The sequence below is a fragment of the Nelumbo nucifera genome, chromosome 7 (genome assembly GCF_055504915.1).
Source record: "Nelumbo nucifera cultivar China Antique chromosome 7, China Antique-T2T, whole genome shotgun sequence".
NCBI classification, from domain to species: domain Eukaryota; kingdom Viridiplantae; phylum Streptophyta; class Magnoliopsida; order Proteales; family Nelumbonaceae; genus Nelumbo; species Nelumbo nucifera.
In genome coordinates, this window is record NC_142655.1 from 49,045,838 (window position 1) to 49,064,856 (window position 19,019).

At 41.4% G+C, this 19,019-nt stretch overlaps 1 protein-coding gene across 3 annotated transcripts in view; it reads right to left on the minus strand.

The window, feature by feature from the left end:
* The window catches only part of LOC104608098 (protein ROOT HAIR DEFECTIVE 3 homolog 2), a 106,062-nt gene that overhangs the window by 66,375 nt on the left and 20,668 nt on the right, over positions 1-19,019 (minus strand). For all 3 annotated transcript variants that reach the window (XM_088891200.1, XM_010273977.3, XM_088891201.1), the window contains exons 4-9: positions 14,981-15,051; positions 14,833-14,896; positions 14,667-14,732; positions 14,513-14,560; positions 14,360-14,422; positions 7,686-7,742 (exon numbers count right to left, since the gene is read on the minus strand). In XM_088891200.1, coding sequence (XP_088747326.1) covers positions 7,686-7,742; positions 14,360-14,422; positions 14,513-14,560; positions 14,667-14,732; positions 14,833-14,896; positions 14,981-15,051 — 369 coding nt within the window. The remainder of the gene's footprint in view (positions 1-7,685; positions 7,743-14,359; positions 14,423-14,512; positions 14,561-14,666; positions 14,733-14,832; positions 14,897-14,980; positions 15,052-19,019) is intronic.

Below are 19,019 nucleotides of genomic sequence, written 5' to 3' on the forward strand. Positions count from 1 at the left end.
TGTACCATCCTGGATCTTCAAACTCCTCACCCGTATCGGGGTACCCTTCTATCTCAAGTTTTCCTCCACTCTTGTATAGCAAACCATGACACAGAACACCTTTCAAGTACCTTACCATCCTTAGAATTGCATCCCAATGAGGGATCCGAAGATTCTGCATAAACTGACTCACCACACCAACTACAAATGAAATATATGGTCGAGTGATAGTTAAGTAGTTTAGCTTACCCACTAACCTTTTGTACCGTCCTGGATCTTCAAACTCCCCACCCGTATCACTACTCAACTTAACATTCATTTCCATAGGTTTTTCAGCTGGTTTGACACCCAACAACCCTATTTCCTCCAGTAGATCAAGGACATAATTCCTCTAGCACAAATTAATACCATGTTTGGACCTTGCTACCTCTATCCCTAAGAAATATTTTAGTTTTCCAAGATCCTCTGTCTGAAAGTGATCATGCAAAAGGATCTTCAACCTATCAATCTCGAACCTGTCACTACCATTAATAACAATATCATCCACATATACCACCAACAAAATCTTCCCATCATCAGAATCATAATTAAATACAGAATGGTCAATATGACACTGCTTCATGCCAAACTTTTTCAGTACTTCACTGAACCTTCCAAACCATGCACGAGGAGACTGTTTAAGTCCATAAATAGCTTTCTTGAGCTTACACACTTTACCATCCTCCCCCTGAGCAACAAACCCAGGTGGTTGCTCCATATATACCTCCTCAAGAAGATCACCATGCAAGAAAGCATTCTTGATATCAAACTGAAACAACGGCTAGTCATACATAGCAGAAAGGGAGATCAAAACGCAAACAGAACCAATCTTGGCAACAGGAGAGAAGGTCTCTGTGTAGTCAATACCACATAACTGTGAATAACCCTTGGCAGCCAACCGAGTTTTCAACCTCTCAACACTACCATTAGGAAAATACTTGATTGTGTAAACCCACTTACATCCTACAACATGCTTACCAGGGAGAAGAGTGGTGAGATCCCACGTACGATTATGAGCCAAAGCAGAGAGTTCTTCTTTCATTGCCTGATGCCACCCCAGAGAGATAAGGGCTTCCTGGACATCCTTAGGAACAGAGCTAGAACATAACACCAAAATGAACTGTCGATGGGAAGGAAAGAGGTGAGAAACAGAAACATAATTGGAGATAGGATGAAGGATACAACTGCGCTTACCTTTTCGTAGGGCAATGGGAAGGTCAAGATTAGACACTGGGTGTGAGGGTGTTGCGGAAACTACTGTTGAATTCGTCGATGGTGAAGAAGCTGGAAGGGCCAATGCATGTCAATGCGTATACACTTGATGGATAGGTAGTCGTGCAAGAGGAAGTGGCACCAGAGGCGAAGACTTAGTTGCAGTTGGAACAAGAGGAATGGGGTCCGAAATAGGAACTAGAAGCGAAAGGAGAGTGGAAGGAGAAGAGACATCCAACCCAGAAAAGAAAGGAACCAATTCAAAGAGGGTTATATCGAGACACAAAACAACGTCGAGAACTAGGACTATAACATTCGTACCCTTTCTGGGTCCTAGAGTAGCCAAGCAAGACACTTTGTAGATCGTGCATCCAACTTGTCTAGTCCAGGGCCAAGGTTATGAACAAAGCAAACACATCCAAAAAACCGAGGGGTAAGAGGAAAATGGGATAATGTAGGAAACAAAACCAAGAAGGGAGACTGACCATTAAGGATGGACGTAGGCATTCGGTTTATAAGAAAGCAGGATATAAGCACAACATCACTCCAAAACCGTTTGGGAACATTCATTTGGTGCAACAGGGACCGAGTGGTTTCTAAGAGATGGCAATTTTTCCTTTCAGCTACCCCGTTTTGTTGAGGGGTATAAGTGCAAGAGGTTTGATGAATAATACCGTGTTGTTCTAAATATTACTGAAATGGTGTATAAAAATATTTTTTTTTGATAAATAATGGTGTATAAAAATATTCTCAGCCATTATCTGAACGTAGAATTTTAAGATGGACACCAAATTGAGTGCAGATTTCAGCATGAAACTTTTGGAAAATAGAATAAATTTACTTCTTTCTTTCATAAGATAAAGCCATGTCATCCTTGAATAATCATCAACAAAAATAGCAAAGTATTTGTATCCATTGTGTGACACTATTTTATTTGAACCCCAAATGTCCGAATGGACCAAAGAAAAATGACTTGACAAACGACTCTCAACTCCAGGACTAAAGGAAACCTGGTGATGTTTCCCATACTGACACGACTCACAATCTAAAGTAAAAAGACAACTCAATGATGGAACAAGTTGCTTCAGAGCTTTAAGAGACAGATGACCAAGTTTGCAATGCCACTGGAGAGGGGAGAGAGATGAACCACCACCACTGGAGACGGATGACTGGAGAGCAGTTGATGAACCACCACCACCATCAAGGTAATGCAGTCCATCGGCTTCATGCCCTCCACCAATCTTCATCCCCATCTTGAGATCCTAAAATACACAAGATGAAGGATAAAAAGTGATAGAGCAATTAAAAGACTTGGTTAATTTACTAGAAGACATAAGGTTAAAAGGAAATTTGGGAACATATAGAACTGAAGACAAAGATAGTGAACCAATGTTAACATCACCAATACCACTTATGGGGGAAGTCGAATCATTAGCAAGGGTGACAGTATGGGTAGTAGAAGATGAAGAAAGTGAAGAAAACACACCTGGAGTCCCACTCATATGATCGGAAGCTCCAAAATCAATGATCCAATGGGAGGGTTTGGATGCCAAACAAGCCATACCTGAGTGGGCAAGCATAGTTGTACTCGACTGAGAAGTTGTCTAGATTAATCGCTCATATTCAGTACGTGAAATACTCATCATCTCTTGTCCAGAGGCATCTATAGATGTAGGTGTCTGACTAGTCTATTGATTCCCTTGTTCCATACCACCACTAGCCACTGCATGATTTGCCCAAGATGAAGTTGGACCATGCAGATCATAGCAAAAATTAACAGTGTGTCCATCCATACCACAATGCGTACACCTCCTCCGACCATTATTACATCCTCTACCACGAGCTCCCCCTAAATCTCGGCCTCCAACACGCCCACCACCATGAATGTACATGTGTCCACCTCTACTACTACAGCCTGGCCATAGTTGTCAAGGTGACACCTAGGTGACAAGGCACCCTTTGAGGCTCGCCTCGCCTAATCACCTAACAGTTTTCTACTTCCAACTATAAAATACTTTTTTAGCCACTCTTTTTTAGGATTATAATTATAAAATAAACATTAAACTAAAATAATCATTTTGTGTGTTTATATACTAATTTCTTTTTATTATTTTCTTATTTATTAGGGTTTAATCAACACGAACATTGCTAAATGCTGTATTGAACCCTCAAAGACTTAAAAACCTGAACCAATAAGTAAGGAAGAACTAAAAATTTTATCAAATCAGCACATTTTCCTCTTCCATATATTCTTCTTCTACTACTGCTACCAATACTTTTTATTTTCTTCTTTTCCTATAACAAAACTAAGGGTTCAGCCCCTATATTTTTCTAATACTATTTTCCTTCTTCATTTTCTTCTCATGAATATGTTGATTTTCTATACTTCAATAAGAAATTTATACTTTTCTTATGAAAATCATGAATAATTATTAAAGAAATATGGTTATGGTACCTAGGAACTACCCTAGGATCTAAGTTTTTAACATAAAAAATCCATCGCCTAGGCGACTAGGCGACTAGGCGCCCCCCAGCCACCTAGCCTCGCCTTGACGCCTTGAAAACTATGGACCTGACCGACTCTGATGAGCAACACCTCTACCATCACAACCTCCCTCCCTTGTCACTACAAAAGCAGACCTGTCCGATATGGTAGGGTTTTCCGGATGTCCAATGGAAATCCTCCGGAGACGGGCAAACACCTCTTCAAGAGAGGGGAGGGAAGACCCACCCAGAATTTGAGCTCTCACCGGTTCATATTCAGATTTCAAACCCACCAAAATCTAGTAACATCAAGCTGTTCTCTCTGCTGTTTCTGAACTTTGACATCTGATGTAAGAGGGTGATACACATTTAGCTCATTCCTAAGATTCCTCAGACTAGCATATCCTCAAGACTCTGATTACCCTGCTGCAGATTAAAGTACTCTTGATAGAGTTGGTATACCCTAGTGGAATTGTCCAGCCCTGAGTAAAGTTTCTTTGCATGATCCCAAATCTCCTTGGCTGTCTAAGAACATAAAGTTCACACTAATCTTGGGTTCCACGCTGTTCCATAACCAAGTCATAATTTGTACATCTGCTTGTTCCCAATCATTGTATTCTTCGAATTCAACTAGAGGTTTTTCTTCTCTCACATGTTTCGCTTTCTTCTTAGCTCTAAGAAACACTTCAACAGATTTGGCCCAAGGGACATAATTTTCTCCATTCAGTTTGATGGAGGTCATTTGCACATTCAAGTAGTCAGGAGGGACCATAACAGATTTGTATTCACTGCTGTCTCCCATGGCTGCCGAAAAAAATATTAATTTTTCTTTTATTCACACTAATATGTTACCCAAACTCACCAACACCCACCACACTACACTCCTATAGTTGAGCAATCACCATTATCCCACAACACTTGCGGCTGACCATTGCTGAAACATCCACTGTTACAGATTTCAGCAATGGTAGCTAAACAGTCTCCTCTTTCAGCACCTCACAAGAGACCACCACACACAAGAACATCACACAGCACTCCATATACCTCCGGCCACCTGTCTGAACCACATGCCTGAACATAGATCACGAGTTTACTGTAGCAACCCTCGTCAGTCCATCAGAGGGTGCCCTACCAGCCACCTGAAACGACCACACCACACTCAGCTAGAGGCATTAGAACCTCTAGAAGGAGAAAACAACCACTCCTTTTCAGCCTTTTTGACAAACTCCAAAAACCCTAAGAGAAATCAGCAAAAACCTCAACTAGGGCGCACAGAGACTGTACAGATCCGAACCAATCTAATAAAGCTCTGATACCATGATAAAGTTCAGATCTGTAAACCTGTCGCCTCCAGATTAATCAGGGAAGAAAAAGAAAAAGAAGGAAGAAAAGAAAAGAGAGGAAAGAAAGAAGAGTGAGGAGAGAACCTGGTTCGAACTGAAGAGAAAAATCTGTTCTCTACATTCGGCCAGGGTGTATTAGCCTTTCTAATTTACATGCAAATGACTCTTATGCCCCTACTTAAGTATGGGACACATCATCTAACTCAAAGACATATCACCATACTGATAAAAATTAAATGACCACTCTACCCTTATTTAGTCAACACTAACATCAGGGAACAAGTTTGTCAATATGGATGTTACCTTTTATGAGTCTACGTTCTTTTTCTTTGGTGGCTCTCCTTAGGGGGAGTTCTTTGGGGAGGAGAGCTCACAGTCTATTCCTCTTCTTGTTCCTTCATCTGGTCCATTAGCTCCATCAGTTCCACCTGTTGCTCCACCATCAGCTCCTATCCCACTACCTGATCCACTATAGCCTGCCTCACAGTTCTTTTAGTGTCATCACAAAAGGTTTGACTCCACACATGCTCCAACGGAAGAACTTGATCCAAGGTTCGACAAATACAGTTCCAGGTATTTCTCTTGAGCCTATTATTGCCTTTGATGTCTGATCCCATTGATGATGTTTCCTTACCTAACACTCATGTAACAGCTGATCTTGATCTTCCCATTGCATTCCACAAGGGAAAGTTTTCAAGTTGAGGATCTTGTTTTTCTCTGCCTCCAGCCTTAGAGGCAATAAACAGTGGTAAGACAGGCTTGGCATAAATTGAACCATGATAGTTAGGCCCTATTTGCATCCTTGGCAGAGCAGAACAGTGGCCTACAAACTAGAGCTCTCTTCATCCTCAAAATTGAATCATGTCTTAGTGCTCAAGAAGTTAGTTCTGAGGGACATGATGTGCAGTTCCACCCTTCTAGACATCATAGAGGACAAAAGTTGCAAGTACTGATCCATAAAATCATTGACCTGCACTAGTTTTGTGGTCCAATTTGCTGCTGGAGGATGTGAGGACAGTTGATCTGCAGGCAAGAGGCTATTGTTAAGGCCACAGTCGCAGCCCAGGCCCATCTTCCAAGACATTTTGGTTCCTGCACTTCAGAAAGTTCTACAACCAGGGACCATGATGTCAAGTGGCATATGGCAAGCGAGAAGTTAGTTAAAATTGCTGGGAGGGTGTGATTCACCTTGATGTAAGCCTATACAAGGTAAGGATGCTTTAACTTAGGGTAAAGTATGTTTCCAATTTCTTCCCTCTCATTTCTTCTTTTATATCTTTCTATTTCTTGGAGGTTTGGCACCCTTGACTGTTTAGAGTAGAGATGAACATGGGACTACAGAAGGTTGGTGGGCAAATTGACCTACCTGACCATTACCCGACCAGATATATCATTTGCTGTGAGTGTGGTGAGCCAGTTTATGCAACATCCTCGGGTTCCTCACTGGGAAGCTGTTCTGAGAATTGTTAGGTACCTAAAAGGTGCTCCAGGTCATGGTTTGTTATACCAAAGTAGAGGAACTCTTGAGATAGTAGGGTACACAGATGCTGACTGGGCTGGTTCTATATCAGACAGGAGATCAACTACAAGGTATTGTACCTTCCTCGGTGGCAATCTTGTAACTTGGAAGAGCAAGAAACAAACAGTGGTGGCAAGAAGTAGTACAAAAGCAGAGTACAGGGCAATGGCCCATACCACATGTGAGCTAGTATATGGCTGAAGAACTTGCTTCAAGAGATGGGATTCTCAATTGACAAACCCATGAAATTATACTGTGATAACCAAGCTGCTGTACACATCTCTTCCAATCCCGTCTTTCATGAGAGAACAAAGCATATTGAGGTTGATTGTCACTTTGTAAGAGAGAAAGTGATAAGTGGGGTGACAACCACATCTCATGTGAGCTCAGGAAATCAGTGGGCAGATCTCTTCACAAAGGGATTGTCTCGGGGAAGAATAAATTACATTTGTAACAAGCTGGGACTATATGATATATACTCTCCAGCTTGAGGGGGAGTGTTAGAATGCTCGAGTCAGAGGTATTTTGGTCATTCTGGATTATCTGCTTGAGAGTGAAAGGTCTATTGTATCTGAGTTTAAGTTGTGTCCCATCTTCTATGAGGGACAAAATGGTCTTTCCTATAACTCTATGTTTTTGAATAAATACAAGTGGGTCAGCTAGGGGAGTGTAATTTTGACTCACTTCTAGTCTTGCCGAACCTTTCTCTCTTCTTCTTCTTCTTCTTCTTCTTCTTCTTCTTCTTTTCTCTTTTCTTTCTTCTTCTCTACTTTAACCTAGAATCTTCTAGGGTTTACTAACAGCTAGACTGATCAGTTCATAAGAAACTAGTCGACATAGTCAACAACATAATTAATTTTTATTTGATTTTGTATAGGACATATCATTTTTGGGTTTAGTTATCAAATCAACTAGACATGCCTAAAAACTAGTCAGTGAGGCACTGGATTAATAACACTGATATTAATGTATACAAAGACCATATATGCATAAAAGTTGAGTTACGTGAGCAAAATTATCATCTACAATGCAAATCCCATACACAAAAGGCACAAATGGTGAAAAAAACTGCAAAGTATGTAAATCAATCATTGTATTTAAAGAGCTACCTGCTCTTTGAATAGCTCTTCCTTCTCTTCAAAACTGGCTAAAGCTGTCACTTCCACCTGTAAGTCAAGATTTAAACATGAGAACCGAACAATTTCCAATTTGACTATGATACCAGAAAGCTTATAACCAATCAACCGGCATCATAAAAGTAGTAAACAATCAGGGGTTTTGATTAGTCAAAGCTCTTCCGGTATCATGCCTTTCCAGCATCATAGATTTACCCTACCAAGATATAAATATGTATCAAGCATATTCTTCATTGTCTCTCACCCAAAATGACTACATCATACATGATTATTTGGTGGTTTGGAACCCATGTTTTTGTTGGTTGTACTTGAGTATGGAGATGATAGACCCCCAATTAATTTTACATACACCAGGAAGGGGAAAGGTCAGCTGGCGGCCAGGGGGGGAAATAATTGAACATGGGGGAATTTATGGCTGGAGGGAATAAGGAGAGTTTTTATGGCATTTATAGCTTGTCAGTTGAGAATAGGAAGAGTATAGAGCATTTAGCATTTATAGCTTGTTAGTGGGAATAAGAAGAGTGGGGCATTTATATTTCGGCCAGCAAGGCATTTATTATGGAAGGCAGTTTTGCTATAAGATGTGTATAAGAAGGGGCTTTGGGAGGGGGAGAAGAGAGACTTTTGCTGAGTACAGAACTCTGAGAGTGCTTGGGAGAACCGGCGGTCTCTCGTAGAACTGACCTACTGTAAGTGATCCTCTTTTCCTCTGAATGAATATCAGTTCCCTGCTGAAGTACTAGTGGTTTGGATTCTACTGTGAGTCTGTGAACTGCGTGTCACATTTCTGGGACATATCACTGGTATCAGAGCACGTCTTTCCTCGGCCATGGTGACAGCTAAGGAAGTGGCATCGCAGGTGGAGGGTTTCGAAGAACGCTTGACTTCTCTGCATTCTGAAGTGGATGGCTTGCGTGATGAGATGACAGCTGGACTGTCGAAGATCACATCCCTGGAAGGAGGTGTTCAAAACTTGGTAAGGCGTTTTGATCTGTTGCTGCAGCAACAGTCCTTGTCAGCTCCTTTGTCTACAATTGACAATGTTCCTCCTATATCCGCATCAAGTCGTGCGGCTGACAAAGGGAAGGGTGCAGCTTTCGACAGTCCCGGAACATACTTCTGATTCACTTCCTCGGAAGTTGGAGCTGCCTATTTTTTATGGGGAAAATCCAGACGGCTGGCTTTTTCGCGCAGAGCGCTATTTTGAGATTAATGGCTTGCTTCCGGCGGAACGTCTGCGAGCAGCGGTGGTCTATTTAGAGGGTGATGCACTGGCGTGGTATTATTGGGAGGATGGTCGGCAACCCTTTCATAGCTGGGCAGAATTCAAGGAACTCCTCCTTGAACATTTCCGATCAACTCAGGAGGGAAACTTGCAGGAGCAGCTTCTATCATTACGTCAATCCACTACTTTCAAGGAATATCGTCGCCATTTCGAGGTGCTTTCTGCCCCCTTACGTGACCTACTAGAATCAGTCCTTGAAGCAGCCTTTGTGAATGGGTTGCACCCAGATATCCAGGCCAAACTCCAACAGATGGAACCCGTTGGGCTGATTAGAAAAATGGTTGCAGCCCAGAAAATTGAGGAAAAGAATCAGGCCTTATGGGCCTATCAATCCAGTTCATATCCTCGTGGGCCCGCGACGTCCCTCTCTGGAACCCACTTTAACTCATAGGTTTCACAAGTGACTACTTCTGCTGTCACCCGACCTACACGAGCCGCAATCCCTCCTTCTCCTGCACCAGCCCCTATTGTTAAGGCCCCACCTCCTGCTTTCAAAAAGATGACCGACAAAGAGATGCAGCAGAAACGAGCGAAGGGTCTATGCTTCTGTTGCAACGAGAAATACAGCCCAGGACATCGTTGTGCTCAGAAATCACTTCAGGTTTTATGGGTTCAAGATGACGTGGAGGAACTTGATTCTGATTTGGACTGCACTTCCAAGGACACTGAAATTGCTCCGGCTCCAGAATCAGCCGCACTTTGTGTCTCGTCTCTTGTTGGGTTGTGTGCGGCAAATTCCCTTAAGGTGCGTGGACGCATTTTGTCACGTGAGGTGGTCATATTGGTAGACTCGGGTGCATCCCACAACTTTATCTCCGCAACTTTAGTGGAAGAATTAAAATTACCCCGCACCCCTACACACGAATTTGGAGTTCATATGGGAAATGGTGATGAGGTGAGAACTTCCGGAGTCTACCGTCAAGTTTGCCTCAACTTACCCGAATTGGATGTCATTGCTGATTTCTTTCCCTTAAAGTTGGGTTCTACGGATGTCATTCTCGGTTTTCCTTGGTTAGCATCCCTCGGGGACTCAGTGATGAATTGGGGCAACATGTCTATGAAGCTCAATTTGGGAAGTGTCCGGGTAAAGTTGCAGGGCGACCCTTCTCTCTGTTCATCTCAGGTATCCTTGCATGCCATGATGCACAACTTACAACATGAGGGACAAGGGGTTTTGATAGAATTAAAACAATTGCAGATAGTGGATCCTCCGCTGAACTCTGTTTTGCCTACATCCCCGCCAACCTCCGCCTTATTAGATGAGTTCAAAGATATTTTTGGCATACCTATGGGCTTACCCCCTACACGGGCTACGGAACATGCTATTGTCTTACAGGAAGGCACTTCTCCTATCTCTGTTCGTCCTTATAGATATCCTCAATTCCAAAAAGATGAGATTGAACGTCTTGTCTCTGAGATGCTGGCTGCAGGTATTATTCAGCCAAGTACAAGCCCCTACTTGAGCCCGGTCCTTTTAGTCAAAAAGAAAGACGGAAGTTGGCATTTTTGTGTGGATTACAGAGCCCTTAACCGTGCTACGGTTCCGGATAAGTTCCCCATTCCAGTCACCGAAGAACTTCTCGATGAGCTCCATGGTGCTTCTATTTTCAGCAAAATTGATCTTAATTCGGGCTACCACCAAATTCAAGTCCGCAGTGAGGACATTCCCAAGACTGCATTTCGCACCCACGAGGGCCATTACGAATTCCTTGTCATGCCCTTCGGTCTCACCAATGCACCCTCGACCTTCCAGTCATTAATGAATACTGTATTCCATGATTTCCTCCGTCGCTTTGTGCTAGTATTTTTTTATGATATTTTGGTTTACAATACTTCCGAAGCTGCCCATTCGGATCACCTCCGACAGGTCTTCTCTATGTTGTGCGCCCACCGTCTCTTTGCCAACTCAAAGAAATGTATCTTTGCTCAGCCTAGCATTGAGTACCTGGGTCATATTATTAGCGTGGCTGGTGTTTCTGCCAATCCTTCTAAAATCCAAACCATGGTTGACTGGCCTCAACCATCTTCACTTAAAGCTCTTCGCGGTTTTTTGGGACTTACAGGCTATTATCGCCGTTTTGTGCGTAACTATAGTAAAAAAGCATGGCCATTGACGCAACAACTTAAAAAGGATGCTTTCTCATGGAATGCAGAGGCTGAGAATGTATTTCAGGAGTTGAAACGGGCTATGACGACCATACCAGTGTTGGCCCTTCCAGATTTTTCCCAGCCTTCTTGATCGAGACAGATGCATCCGGGGTAGGACTTGGGGTGGTATTAATGCAGAATAATCAGCCTATAGCTTTTTATAGCCACAAGCTTAGCCCGAAGGCACAGTCAAAATCTATCTACGAGAGGGAATTGATGGCCATTGTCTTCGCTATTAAAAAGTGGCGTCCCTATCTTCTTGGAAGACGCTTTATTGTTCGGACCGACCAGCGAAGTCTCGAGTATCTATTGGAGCAGCGGATTGTCGAAGGTGAGCATCATAAGTGGCTTCTTAAGCTTATGAATTATGATTTCGAGATTCAGTACAAACCGGGTGCCGATAATACCGTGGCTGACGCCCTATCCAGAGTTCCTGCCGAAATGCACTTAAACTCACTTACAATACCTGTTTTTCTTGATTTTGATGACCTTAAGGAGCAAGTTGATGATGATCCTTTTCTGGCCAACATCAAGCATACCATACAGCAGAATCCAGTTGCCTATCCCACCTATTCTTTAGTTGGAGAACACCTACGTTATCATGGTAAATTGGTTCTGCCAACTTCTTCCCCATTTATCCCCCTCTTGCTTAAGGAGTTTCATTCGGGAGTTGTAGGAGGGCACGCGGGTATCCGCCGGACATATAGGCGCATAGCAGCTGAATTTTATTGGCGGGGGATAAGGCGTTCTGTCCAAGAGTTTGTGCAGGCCTGCGATGTGTGTCAACACAGTAAATATGAAGCCATGTCCCCTACTAGCCTTTTACAACCTTTACCCGTACCTGAACAGATCTGGGAAGATATTGTCATGGACTTTATTGAGGCTCTTCCTAAATCAAAGGGGTTTGATACAATTATGGTGGTGGTCGATCGTCTCTCCAAGTATGCCCATTTTATCCCTCTCAGTCATCCCTTCTCAGCTCTCACGGTTGCTCAGGCCTTCCTGCACAACATAGTCCGTTTACATGGCATTCCCCACTCGATTGTATCTGATCATGATAAGGTCTTTATGAGCTTCTTCTGGCGCGAGCTTTTTACCCTGCAGAGTTCAGAATTGCGTCATAGCTCAACATACCATCCTCAGACAGATGGACAGTCGGAGGTGGTTAATCGCTGTTTGGAGACTTATTTGAGGTGCTTTGCGGCTGATTCCCCCTCCCGCTGGTCTTCTTGGATATCGTGGGCAAAAAACAGCTATAATACCTCTTTTCACACTGCTGCGGGCATGACACCTTTCAAGGTGGTCTATGGGCATGATCCTCCTCCATTAATCCGCTATGAGCTTGGCTCTACGGCTAATGCTGATGTTGAAATTGTTCTCCTTCAGCGAGATGCTATACTTAGGGAGTTGTGTGCTCATCTACACCGGGCACAACAAAAGATGAAAGACTCGACTGATGTGAACCGCTGTGATGTTAATTTTGAGGTTGGGGATTCGGTGTATGTACGAGTGCGACCTTATCGCCAGCAGTCTCTAGCTCGCCGAGCCAATGAAAAGCTTGCCCCTCGATTTTATGGACCATTTTCTATTGTGGAAAGAATTGGTGCTGTCGCTTATAAACTTCAACTTCCTCCAGAGGCAAGGATTCACCTTGTTTTTCATGTCCCGCAACTCAAGAAGGCAATTGGCAATCATATCTCTTCTCCCGTGATTCCTTCCACTCTGTCAGCTGATATGGAAATGCTGGTGGAACCTGCAGCCATTCGGGGGGTGCGCCCATCCACTTTGCCTAGAGTTACTGGTTCAGAAGTGCTTATCCATTGGCAGGACCTGCCTGATTTTGAAGATTCATGGGAGCCTTTTGACTTACTTCGTGACCAATTTCCTCATTTCAACCTTGAGGACAAGGTTAGACTTTGGGCGGCGGGTAATGATAGGCCCCCAATTAATTTTACATACACTAGGAAGGGGAAAGGTCAGTTGGCGGCCAGGGGGGGAAATAACTGAACATGGGGGAATTTATGGCTGGAGGGAATAAGGAGAGTTTTTATGGCATTTATAGCTTGTCAGTTGAGAATAGGAAGAGTATAGGGCATTTAGCGTTTATAGCTTGTTAGTGGGAATAAGAAGAGTGGGGCATTTATATTTCGGCCAGCTAGGCATTTATTATGGAAGGCAGTTTTGCTATAAGATGTGTATAAGAAGGGGCTTTGGGAGGGGGAGAAGAGAGACTTTTGCTGAGTACAGAACTCTGAGAGTGCTTGGGAGAGCCGGCGGTCTCTCGAAGAACCGACCTACTGTAAGTGATCCTCTTTTCCTCTGAATGAATATCAGTTCCCTGCTGAAGTACTAGTGGTTTGGATTCTGCTGTGAGTCTGTGAACTGCGTGTCACATTTCTGGGACATCAGGAGATTAATGAATGACTTCTCCAAAAGCTTGGCAATATTCCTATTCCTATTTTTCTGGAAGAAAGGGGTGAATTAGCTTAAACAGAAAATATTCATTCAGATCCTTGGCAATTAAGACATGTCATAAGGGAAGTGAGAAGTCTAGCTAGGGGACTCAATGCATCCTTGGATCCCTAGGCAAGGGTTGAGCAGAAATCAGTTGTATTGGGACTTGTCAACCTAGAAAGCAGGATTTCTTGAGTGTAAAACAGGAAGGATTAGGTGGCAATGCTGTCCTAAATACTTCCTCTTTGTAATTATATTCATTCTTTTACGCATATTTAATAAAATTAAACAGTTAAGAATCATAAAAAACGAAAGAAAAGATCTTTTCTGTGTTCTTGCTAGAAGAATAATTGACATAAAAAATGATTGCATTTGGAATAGATTTCCAATCTATTATTAAGACCATTTTAATATTAAGGAATTCATGTGGTTTATTTTCCAATGACAAGGTCCATATGGTTAATCAATTAAATTTTATAGTACTGAAAGCTGGAACAAATGTTTAAGTTCAAAGCAGTCAGAAAAATTATTTCTTTTTGCCAACAGACTTCAATCCCTGTTAAGTTTTTTCCTCTCTCTTTTATACTCTCATTAATCTTATCCCTCCTTGGTCTGAGGTGTTATCCTATCTTGGCCTTTGATGCTGGTGGCTTTATGTGCTCCACATACCATTGAATAAATAATTTGATTACTCATCATAAGAATAAACACACATCCACAAAAAAGGACTTTCACAATACAGATTCTACTAATGACTCACATTAAAAAATTCACTGAGAGGAGTATCCTTGTGAGATTGAGGCTTAGAGACATTATCCCATATCTGCATACATGATTACCACAACAACGTGAAATAAGTTATAAAAGTTGCAGATAAACAAATATTAACATAAGGAAATATTACAAAAACCACCTTCTGAATATCTTCTCTTAGGACTGGCTCTAAATTCTCAAGTGGAGTCTACAGGATAAAAATGAACAGGTTAAACATTGAAATGGAGACCATAATCTTCATTTCATACTTAAAATACAAGCTGGAAGAGAGGCTACTCTATTGGGTTACAGACCCTTGTTTTATCACGAATAATGAACAGCAGTGTTGTTTTGCGAGGACTAAATAAGCGCATCATGACCTATAATACAAGAAAAGGAATAAAAAGAAAGCAAGATTGTTATAGATAACCAGCGCATAATGGACTATTGATCCATAACAGAGAAACAATATATGAGCACCTGAAAAACTGTTTTAAGAAGTGGTTTATTGGCAGCCTGCTCCCGACCAATATCATGACACCACCTAGAAGAGTATAACTTATGTAAACCGACTGAAAAACCAGTTCAGAAGAATAAATAGAAAAACATGTGGGGGATGTGAACTTACATGTTTATCAGTACAATATCTGAAATTGCCAAAGCAAATAGGGAACTCTGTTTTTCAAAGGCAGTATCATCCTGAAATTGAAAAGAATAATATATTGTTCACTCAAAAGTTTGCAAAAGCATATAAATCCTTTTAAATGATTGGGTTATCAAGAAAAACATTTTAAATGAATTACGTAACTAGAACAAATAAAAAGCAAAACATAATTCAAAAGAAACAACTAGAATCATCCTTCACTCAAGATGGGATGACATGTATTTGATAGGAAAAAACAATTATGTTGGTATATATTTACAAAATATAAGAAAGTACTGTCAGAAGCAGCAAGAGAGAGATAGAGAAAGGAGAGGAAGGGAGGATCACCTATACAGGTTTCTCTAGAATGAATGACATAAACCAGAAAAAGAATATTTATATTAAGTGAATGAACAGGCCATTCTGTCCACTCATAAAAGAATTAAGCACAAATATTATACAGATGATCTATACAAAGTATGATACAATGGTGTTTCCAAGTTACAAATAAAAGTAAAAAACAGTAGTTTCCCTCATCTCTAGTATATTCTTGACACTCCCCCTCAAACTAATGCCAAGGAACAAGCATCAGTTTTTTTAGGAGAAAAGTATGTCTGGATCTTGTCATAGCTTTGGTGAACAAGTCTGCTACCTAAATTCCTGAAAACACACGAGGAAGTGTAATATGACCCATACGAGATAAATCTCTTATAAAGTGGTAATCCACATCAATATGATTTGTGCACTCATGGCAAACTAGATTGGAAGCAATCTTGACAACCCTGAGATTGTTAGCAAAGACAAGTACTTATATGTTTGGGACTTTGATGTAGAAAGACTCTTATGTCCCTAATTAAGTATGGGACACATAACTTAAACTAAGATAGAAGAACAATGCAACTTCTAATAACAGAGTAGAAAGCCTAAAATATTCTCTTGGCTGCTGACTCTAACACTCCCCCTCAAGCTGGTGAGTATATATCATATAATCCTAACTTGTTACATATATAATCCACTCTTTCTCGATTCAATCCTTTTGTAAACAAATCACTCTTTCTATTAGAGACTGAGCCAGCCAATCAGCATCTATGTAACCTTCTATCTCAAGACCACCTCCAGTCTTGTATAACAAACCACGACCTAGGGTTCCCTTCAAATATTGCACAAACTTTAGAACTACACCCCAGTGTGGGATATGAGGATTCTCCACAAATCGGCTTACCACGCTAACCACAAATTATATACTTGGCTGAGTAATCGCCAGGTACATTTACTTACCTACTAACCTTTTGCACCTCCCAGGATCTTCAAACTCTTCACCTACATCAATACCTAATTTGACATTTGGTTCCATGGGTGTTTCAACTAGTTTGGCACCCAACAGTCCTATCTCCTCTAGCAACTCAAGAACATGCTTTCTTTGGCACAAGTTAATACCATGCTTCGACCTTGCAATTTCTAATCCCAAGAAATACTTTAGCTTACCAAGATCTTTTGTTTGAAAATGATAATGTAAAAAAGCCTTCAGTTTGTCAATCCCCATACTATCACTACCAATTATGGCAATATCATCAATATAAACCACCAACAAAATCTTCCTAGCTTCAGACTCATAGTTGAATATTGAGTGGTCAACTTGACACTACTTCATACCAAAGTCTTTTACTACTTCACCGAACCTACAAAACCAAGCACATTGAGATTGTTCCAGCCCGTAGATTGCCTTCTTACACACCTTACCATCCCCCCTGGAGCAACAAACCCTGGTGGTTGCTCCATATACACCTCCTCAAGAAGATCACCATGTAAGAAGGTGTTTTTTATGTCAAGACAAAATAGGGACCAATTATACATTATTGCTAAAGATATCAGAACCCAACTAGATCAATCTTGGCAACTGGAGAGAAAGTTTTTGTATAGTCGACTGTAAACAACTGTGAGTAACCATTAGAAACCAATCGGGCCTTCAACCTTTCTATTCTGCCATCTGGTAAGTACTTCACAATGTACACCCACTTACGTCCTACAACATGCCCATGTCTATCCTTGGAAGTCAGTTACCTTTCTCAGTCTTGTTTCCTACTCTTATCTCCATTCCTTCTTACTCCCAGAGTTTTTAGTTGTGTCTATTTTGTTGATAATTTAGGACTTGGACTAGATAAGTTAGACACACGTGCTACAAAATGCATCTTTCTTGGCTATTCCAGAACCCAAAAAAGGTATAAATGTTACAACCCTAGCTCCCATCGTTCTTTGAATCTTTCCCATTCCTTACCAATTCTGATGTTCCTCCTCCTCCTCCTGTGCTTCCTCTTCCGGTTCCAATTGAAGACCCCATTCCTACAGTTCATGTTGTGTCTCAATTGTCGTCTTCTCCAATGCAAGTTAATACAAAAAGGCCACCAATCACGCAAGTGTATACTCATAGAATGGCACTAGGTCCTCCAATTCATTCCTCATCAACAGAATTAGTAGTTGTGACCCCTCCTTTTGATCTTGATCTTCCCATTGCATTGTGAAAAGATAAACGTAGTTGTACTTCTCATCCTATTTCCCATTATGTTTTTATTGCTTACCTTTCCACTTCCCATCAATAGTTTATATCTCTATTATCTTTTGTTTCCATTCCTAAGAATGTCCAAGAAGCCATTACCTCTCCAGGGTGGCGCCAAGCAATGGAAAACGAATTGTCTACACTGGCACACAATCACACGTGGGAGCTTACCACTCTCCCTCCTAGTAAACATGTTGTAGGATGTAAGTGGGTGTATACAATGAAATATCTCCTAGACAGTAGTGTGGAACAATTGAAGGTTTGGTTAGTAAAAAGGCTACTCTCAGTTGTATGGTGTTGATTACACGGAAACTTTTTCTCCCATGGCTAAGATTGGTTTAGATCGGATGTTGATCTCTCTAGCAACAATGTATGATTGGCCCCTCTTTCAGCTTGACATTAAAAATGCCTTCTTTCATGGTGATATCCTTGAGGAGGTATATATGGAGAAACCACCAGGGTTTGTTGCTTAGGGGGAGGATGGTAAGGTTTGCAAACTTAAGAAGGAAATCTTTGGGTTGAAACAGTCTCCACATGTGGTTTGGCAAATTTAGTGTAGTAAGGGAGTTTAGCATGAAATAGTGCAAGGTAGACCATTCTGTGTTCTGCTATGAATCGAAGGCTAGAAAGATTTTGTTAGTGGTGTATGTAGATGACATTGTCATTAACTAGTAGTTCTAAAAATGGGATTGATAGGTTGAAGACTTTTCTGCATGATCACTTTCAAACAATAGACACGGGTAAGCTGAAATATTTTTTGGAAATAGAAGTTGCAAGATCAAGACATGGTATTAACTTGTGCCAAAGAAAGTATGTCCTTGATTTGCTCGAAGAAACAGGGTTGTTAGGTGCTACAGCGGCTGAAACACCTATGGAATCAAATGTCAAGTTGAGTACTAATGCAAGTGAAAAGTTTGAAGATCCTAGGAGGTACAGGAGATTGGTGGGTAAGTTGAACTACCTGACTATTACTCGGCTAGATTTATCATTTGTAATATGGTGAGTCAATTTATGTAGCATCCTCAGGTTCCACATTGGGATGCAGTTTTAAGGATTATTAGATACTTGAATGGAGTTCCAGGTCGTGGACTGTTATACAAGAATAGGGGAACACTTGAGATAGAGGGGTATACAAATGCTGATTGGGCTGGATCTGTTTCTAATAGGAGATCCACTACAGGGTATTGTACCTTCCTTGGGAGAAATCTGGTGACTTGGAAGAGCAAGAAACAAACTATAGTAGCAAGAAGTAGTGCTGAAGCTGAATACAGGGGCCATGGCACATACTACATGTGAACTAGTGTGGCTGAAAAACCTTTTGCAGGAGATGGGGTTTTCAATTGACAAGCCTATGAAGTTGTACTATTATAACCAAGACACAGTCCACATCTCTTCTAACCCAGTTTTTCATGAGAGAACAAAACATATTGAAGTTGATTACCACTTTGTAAGAGAAAAGGTGATCAATGG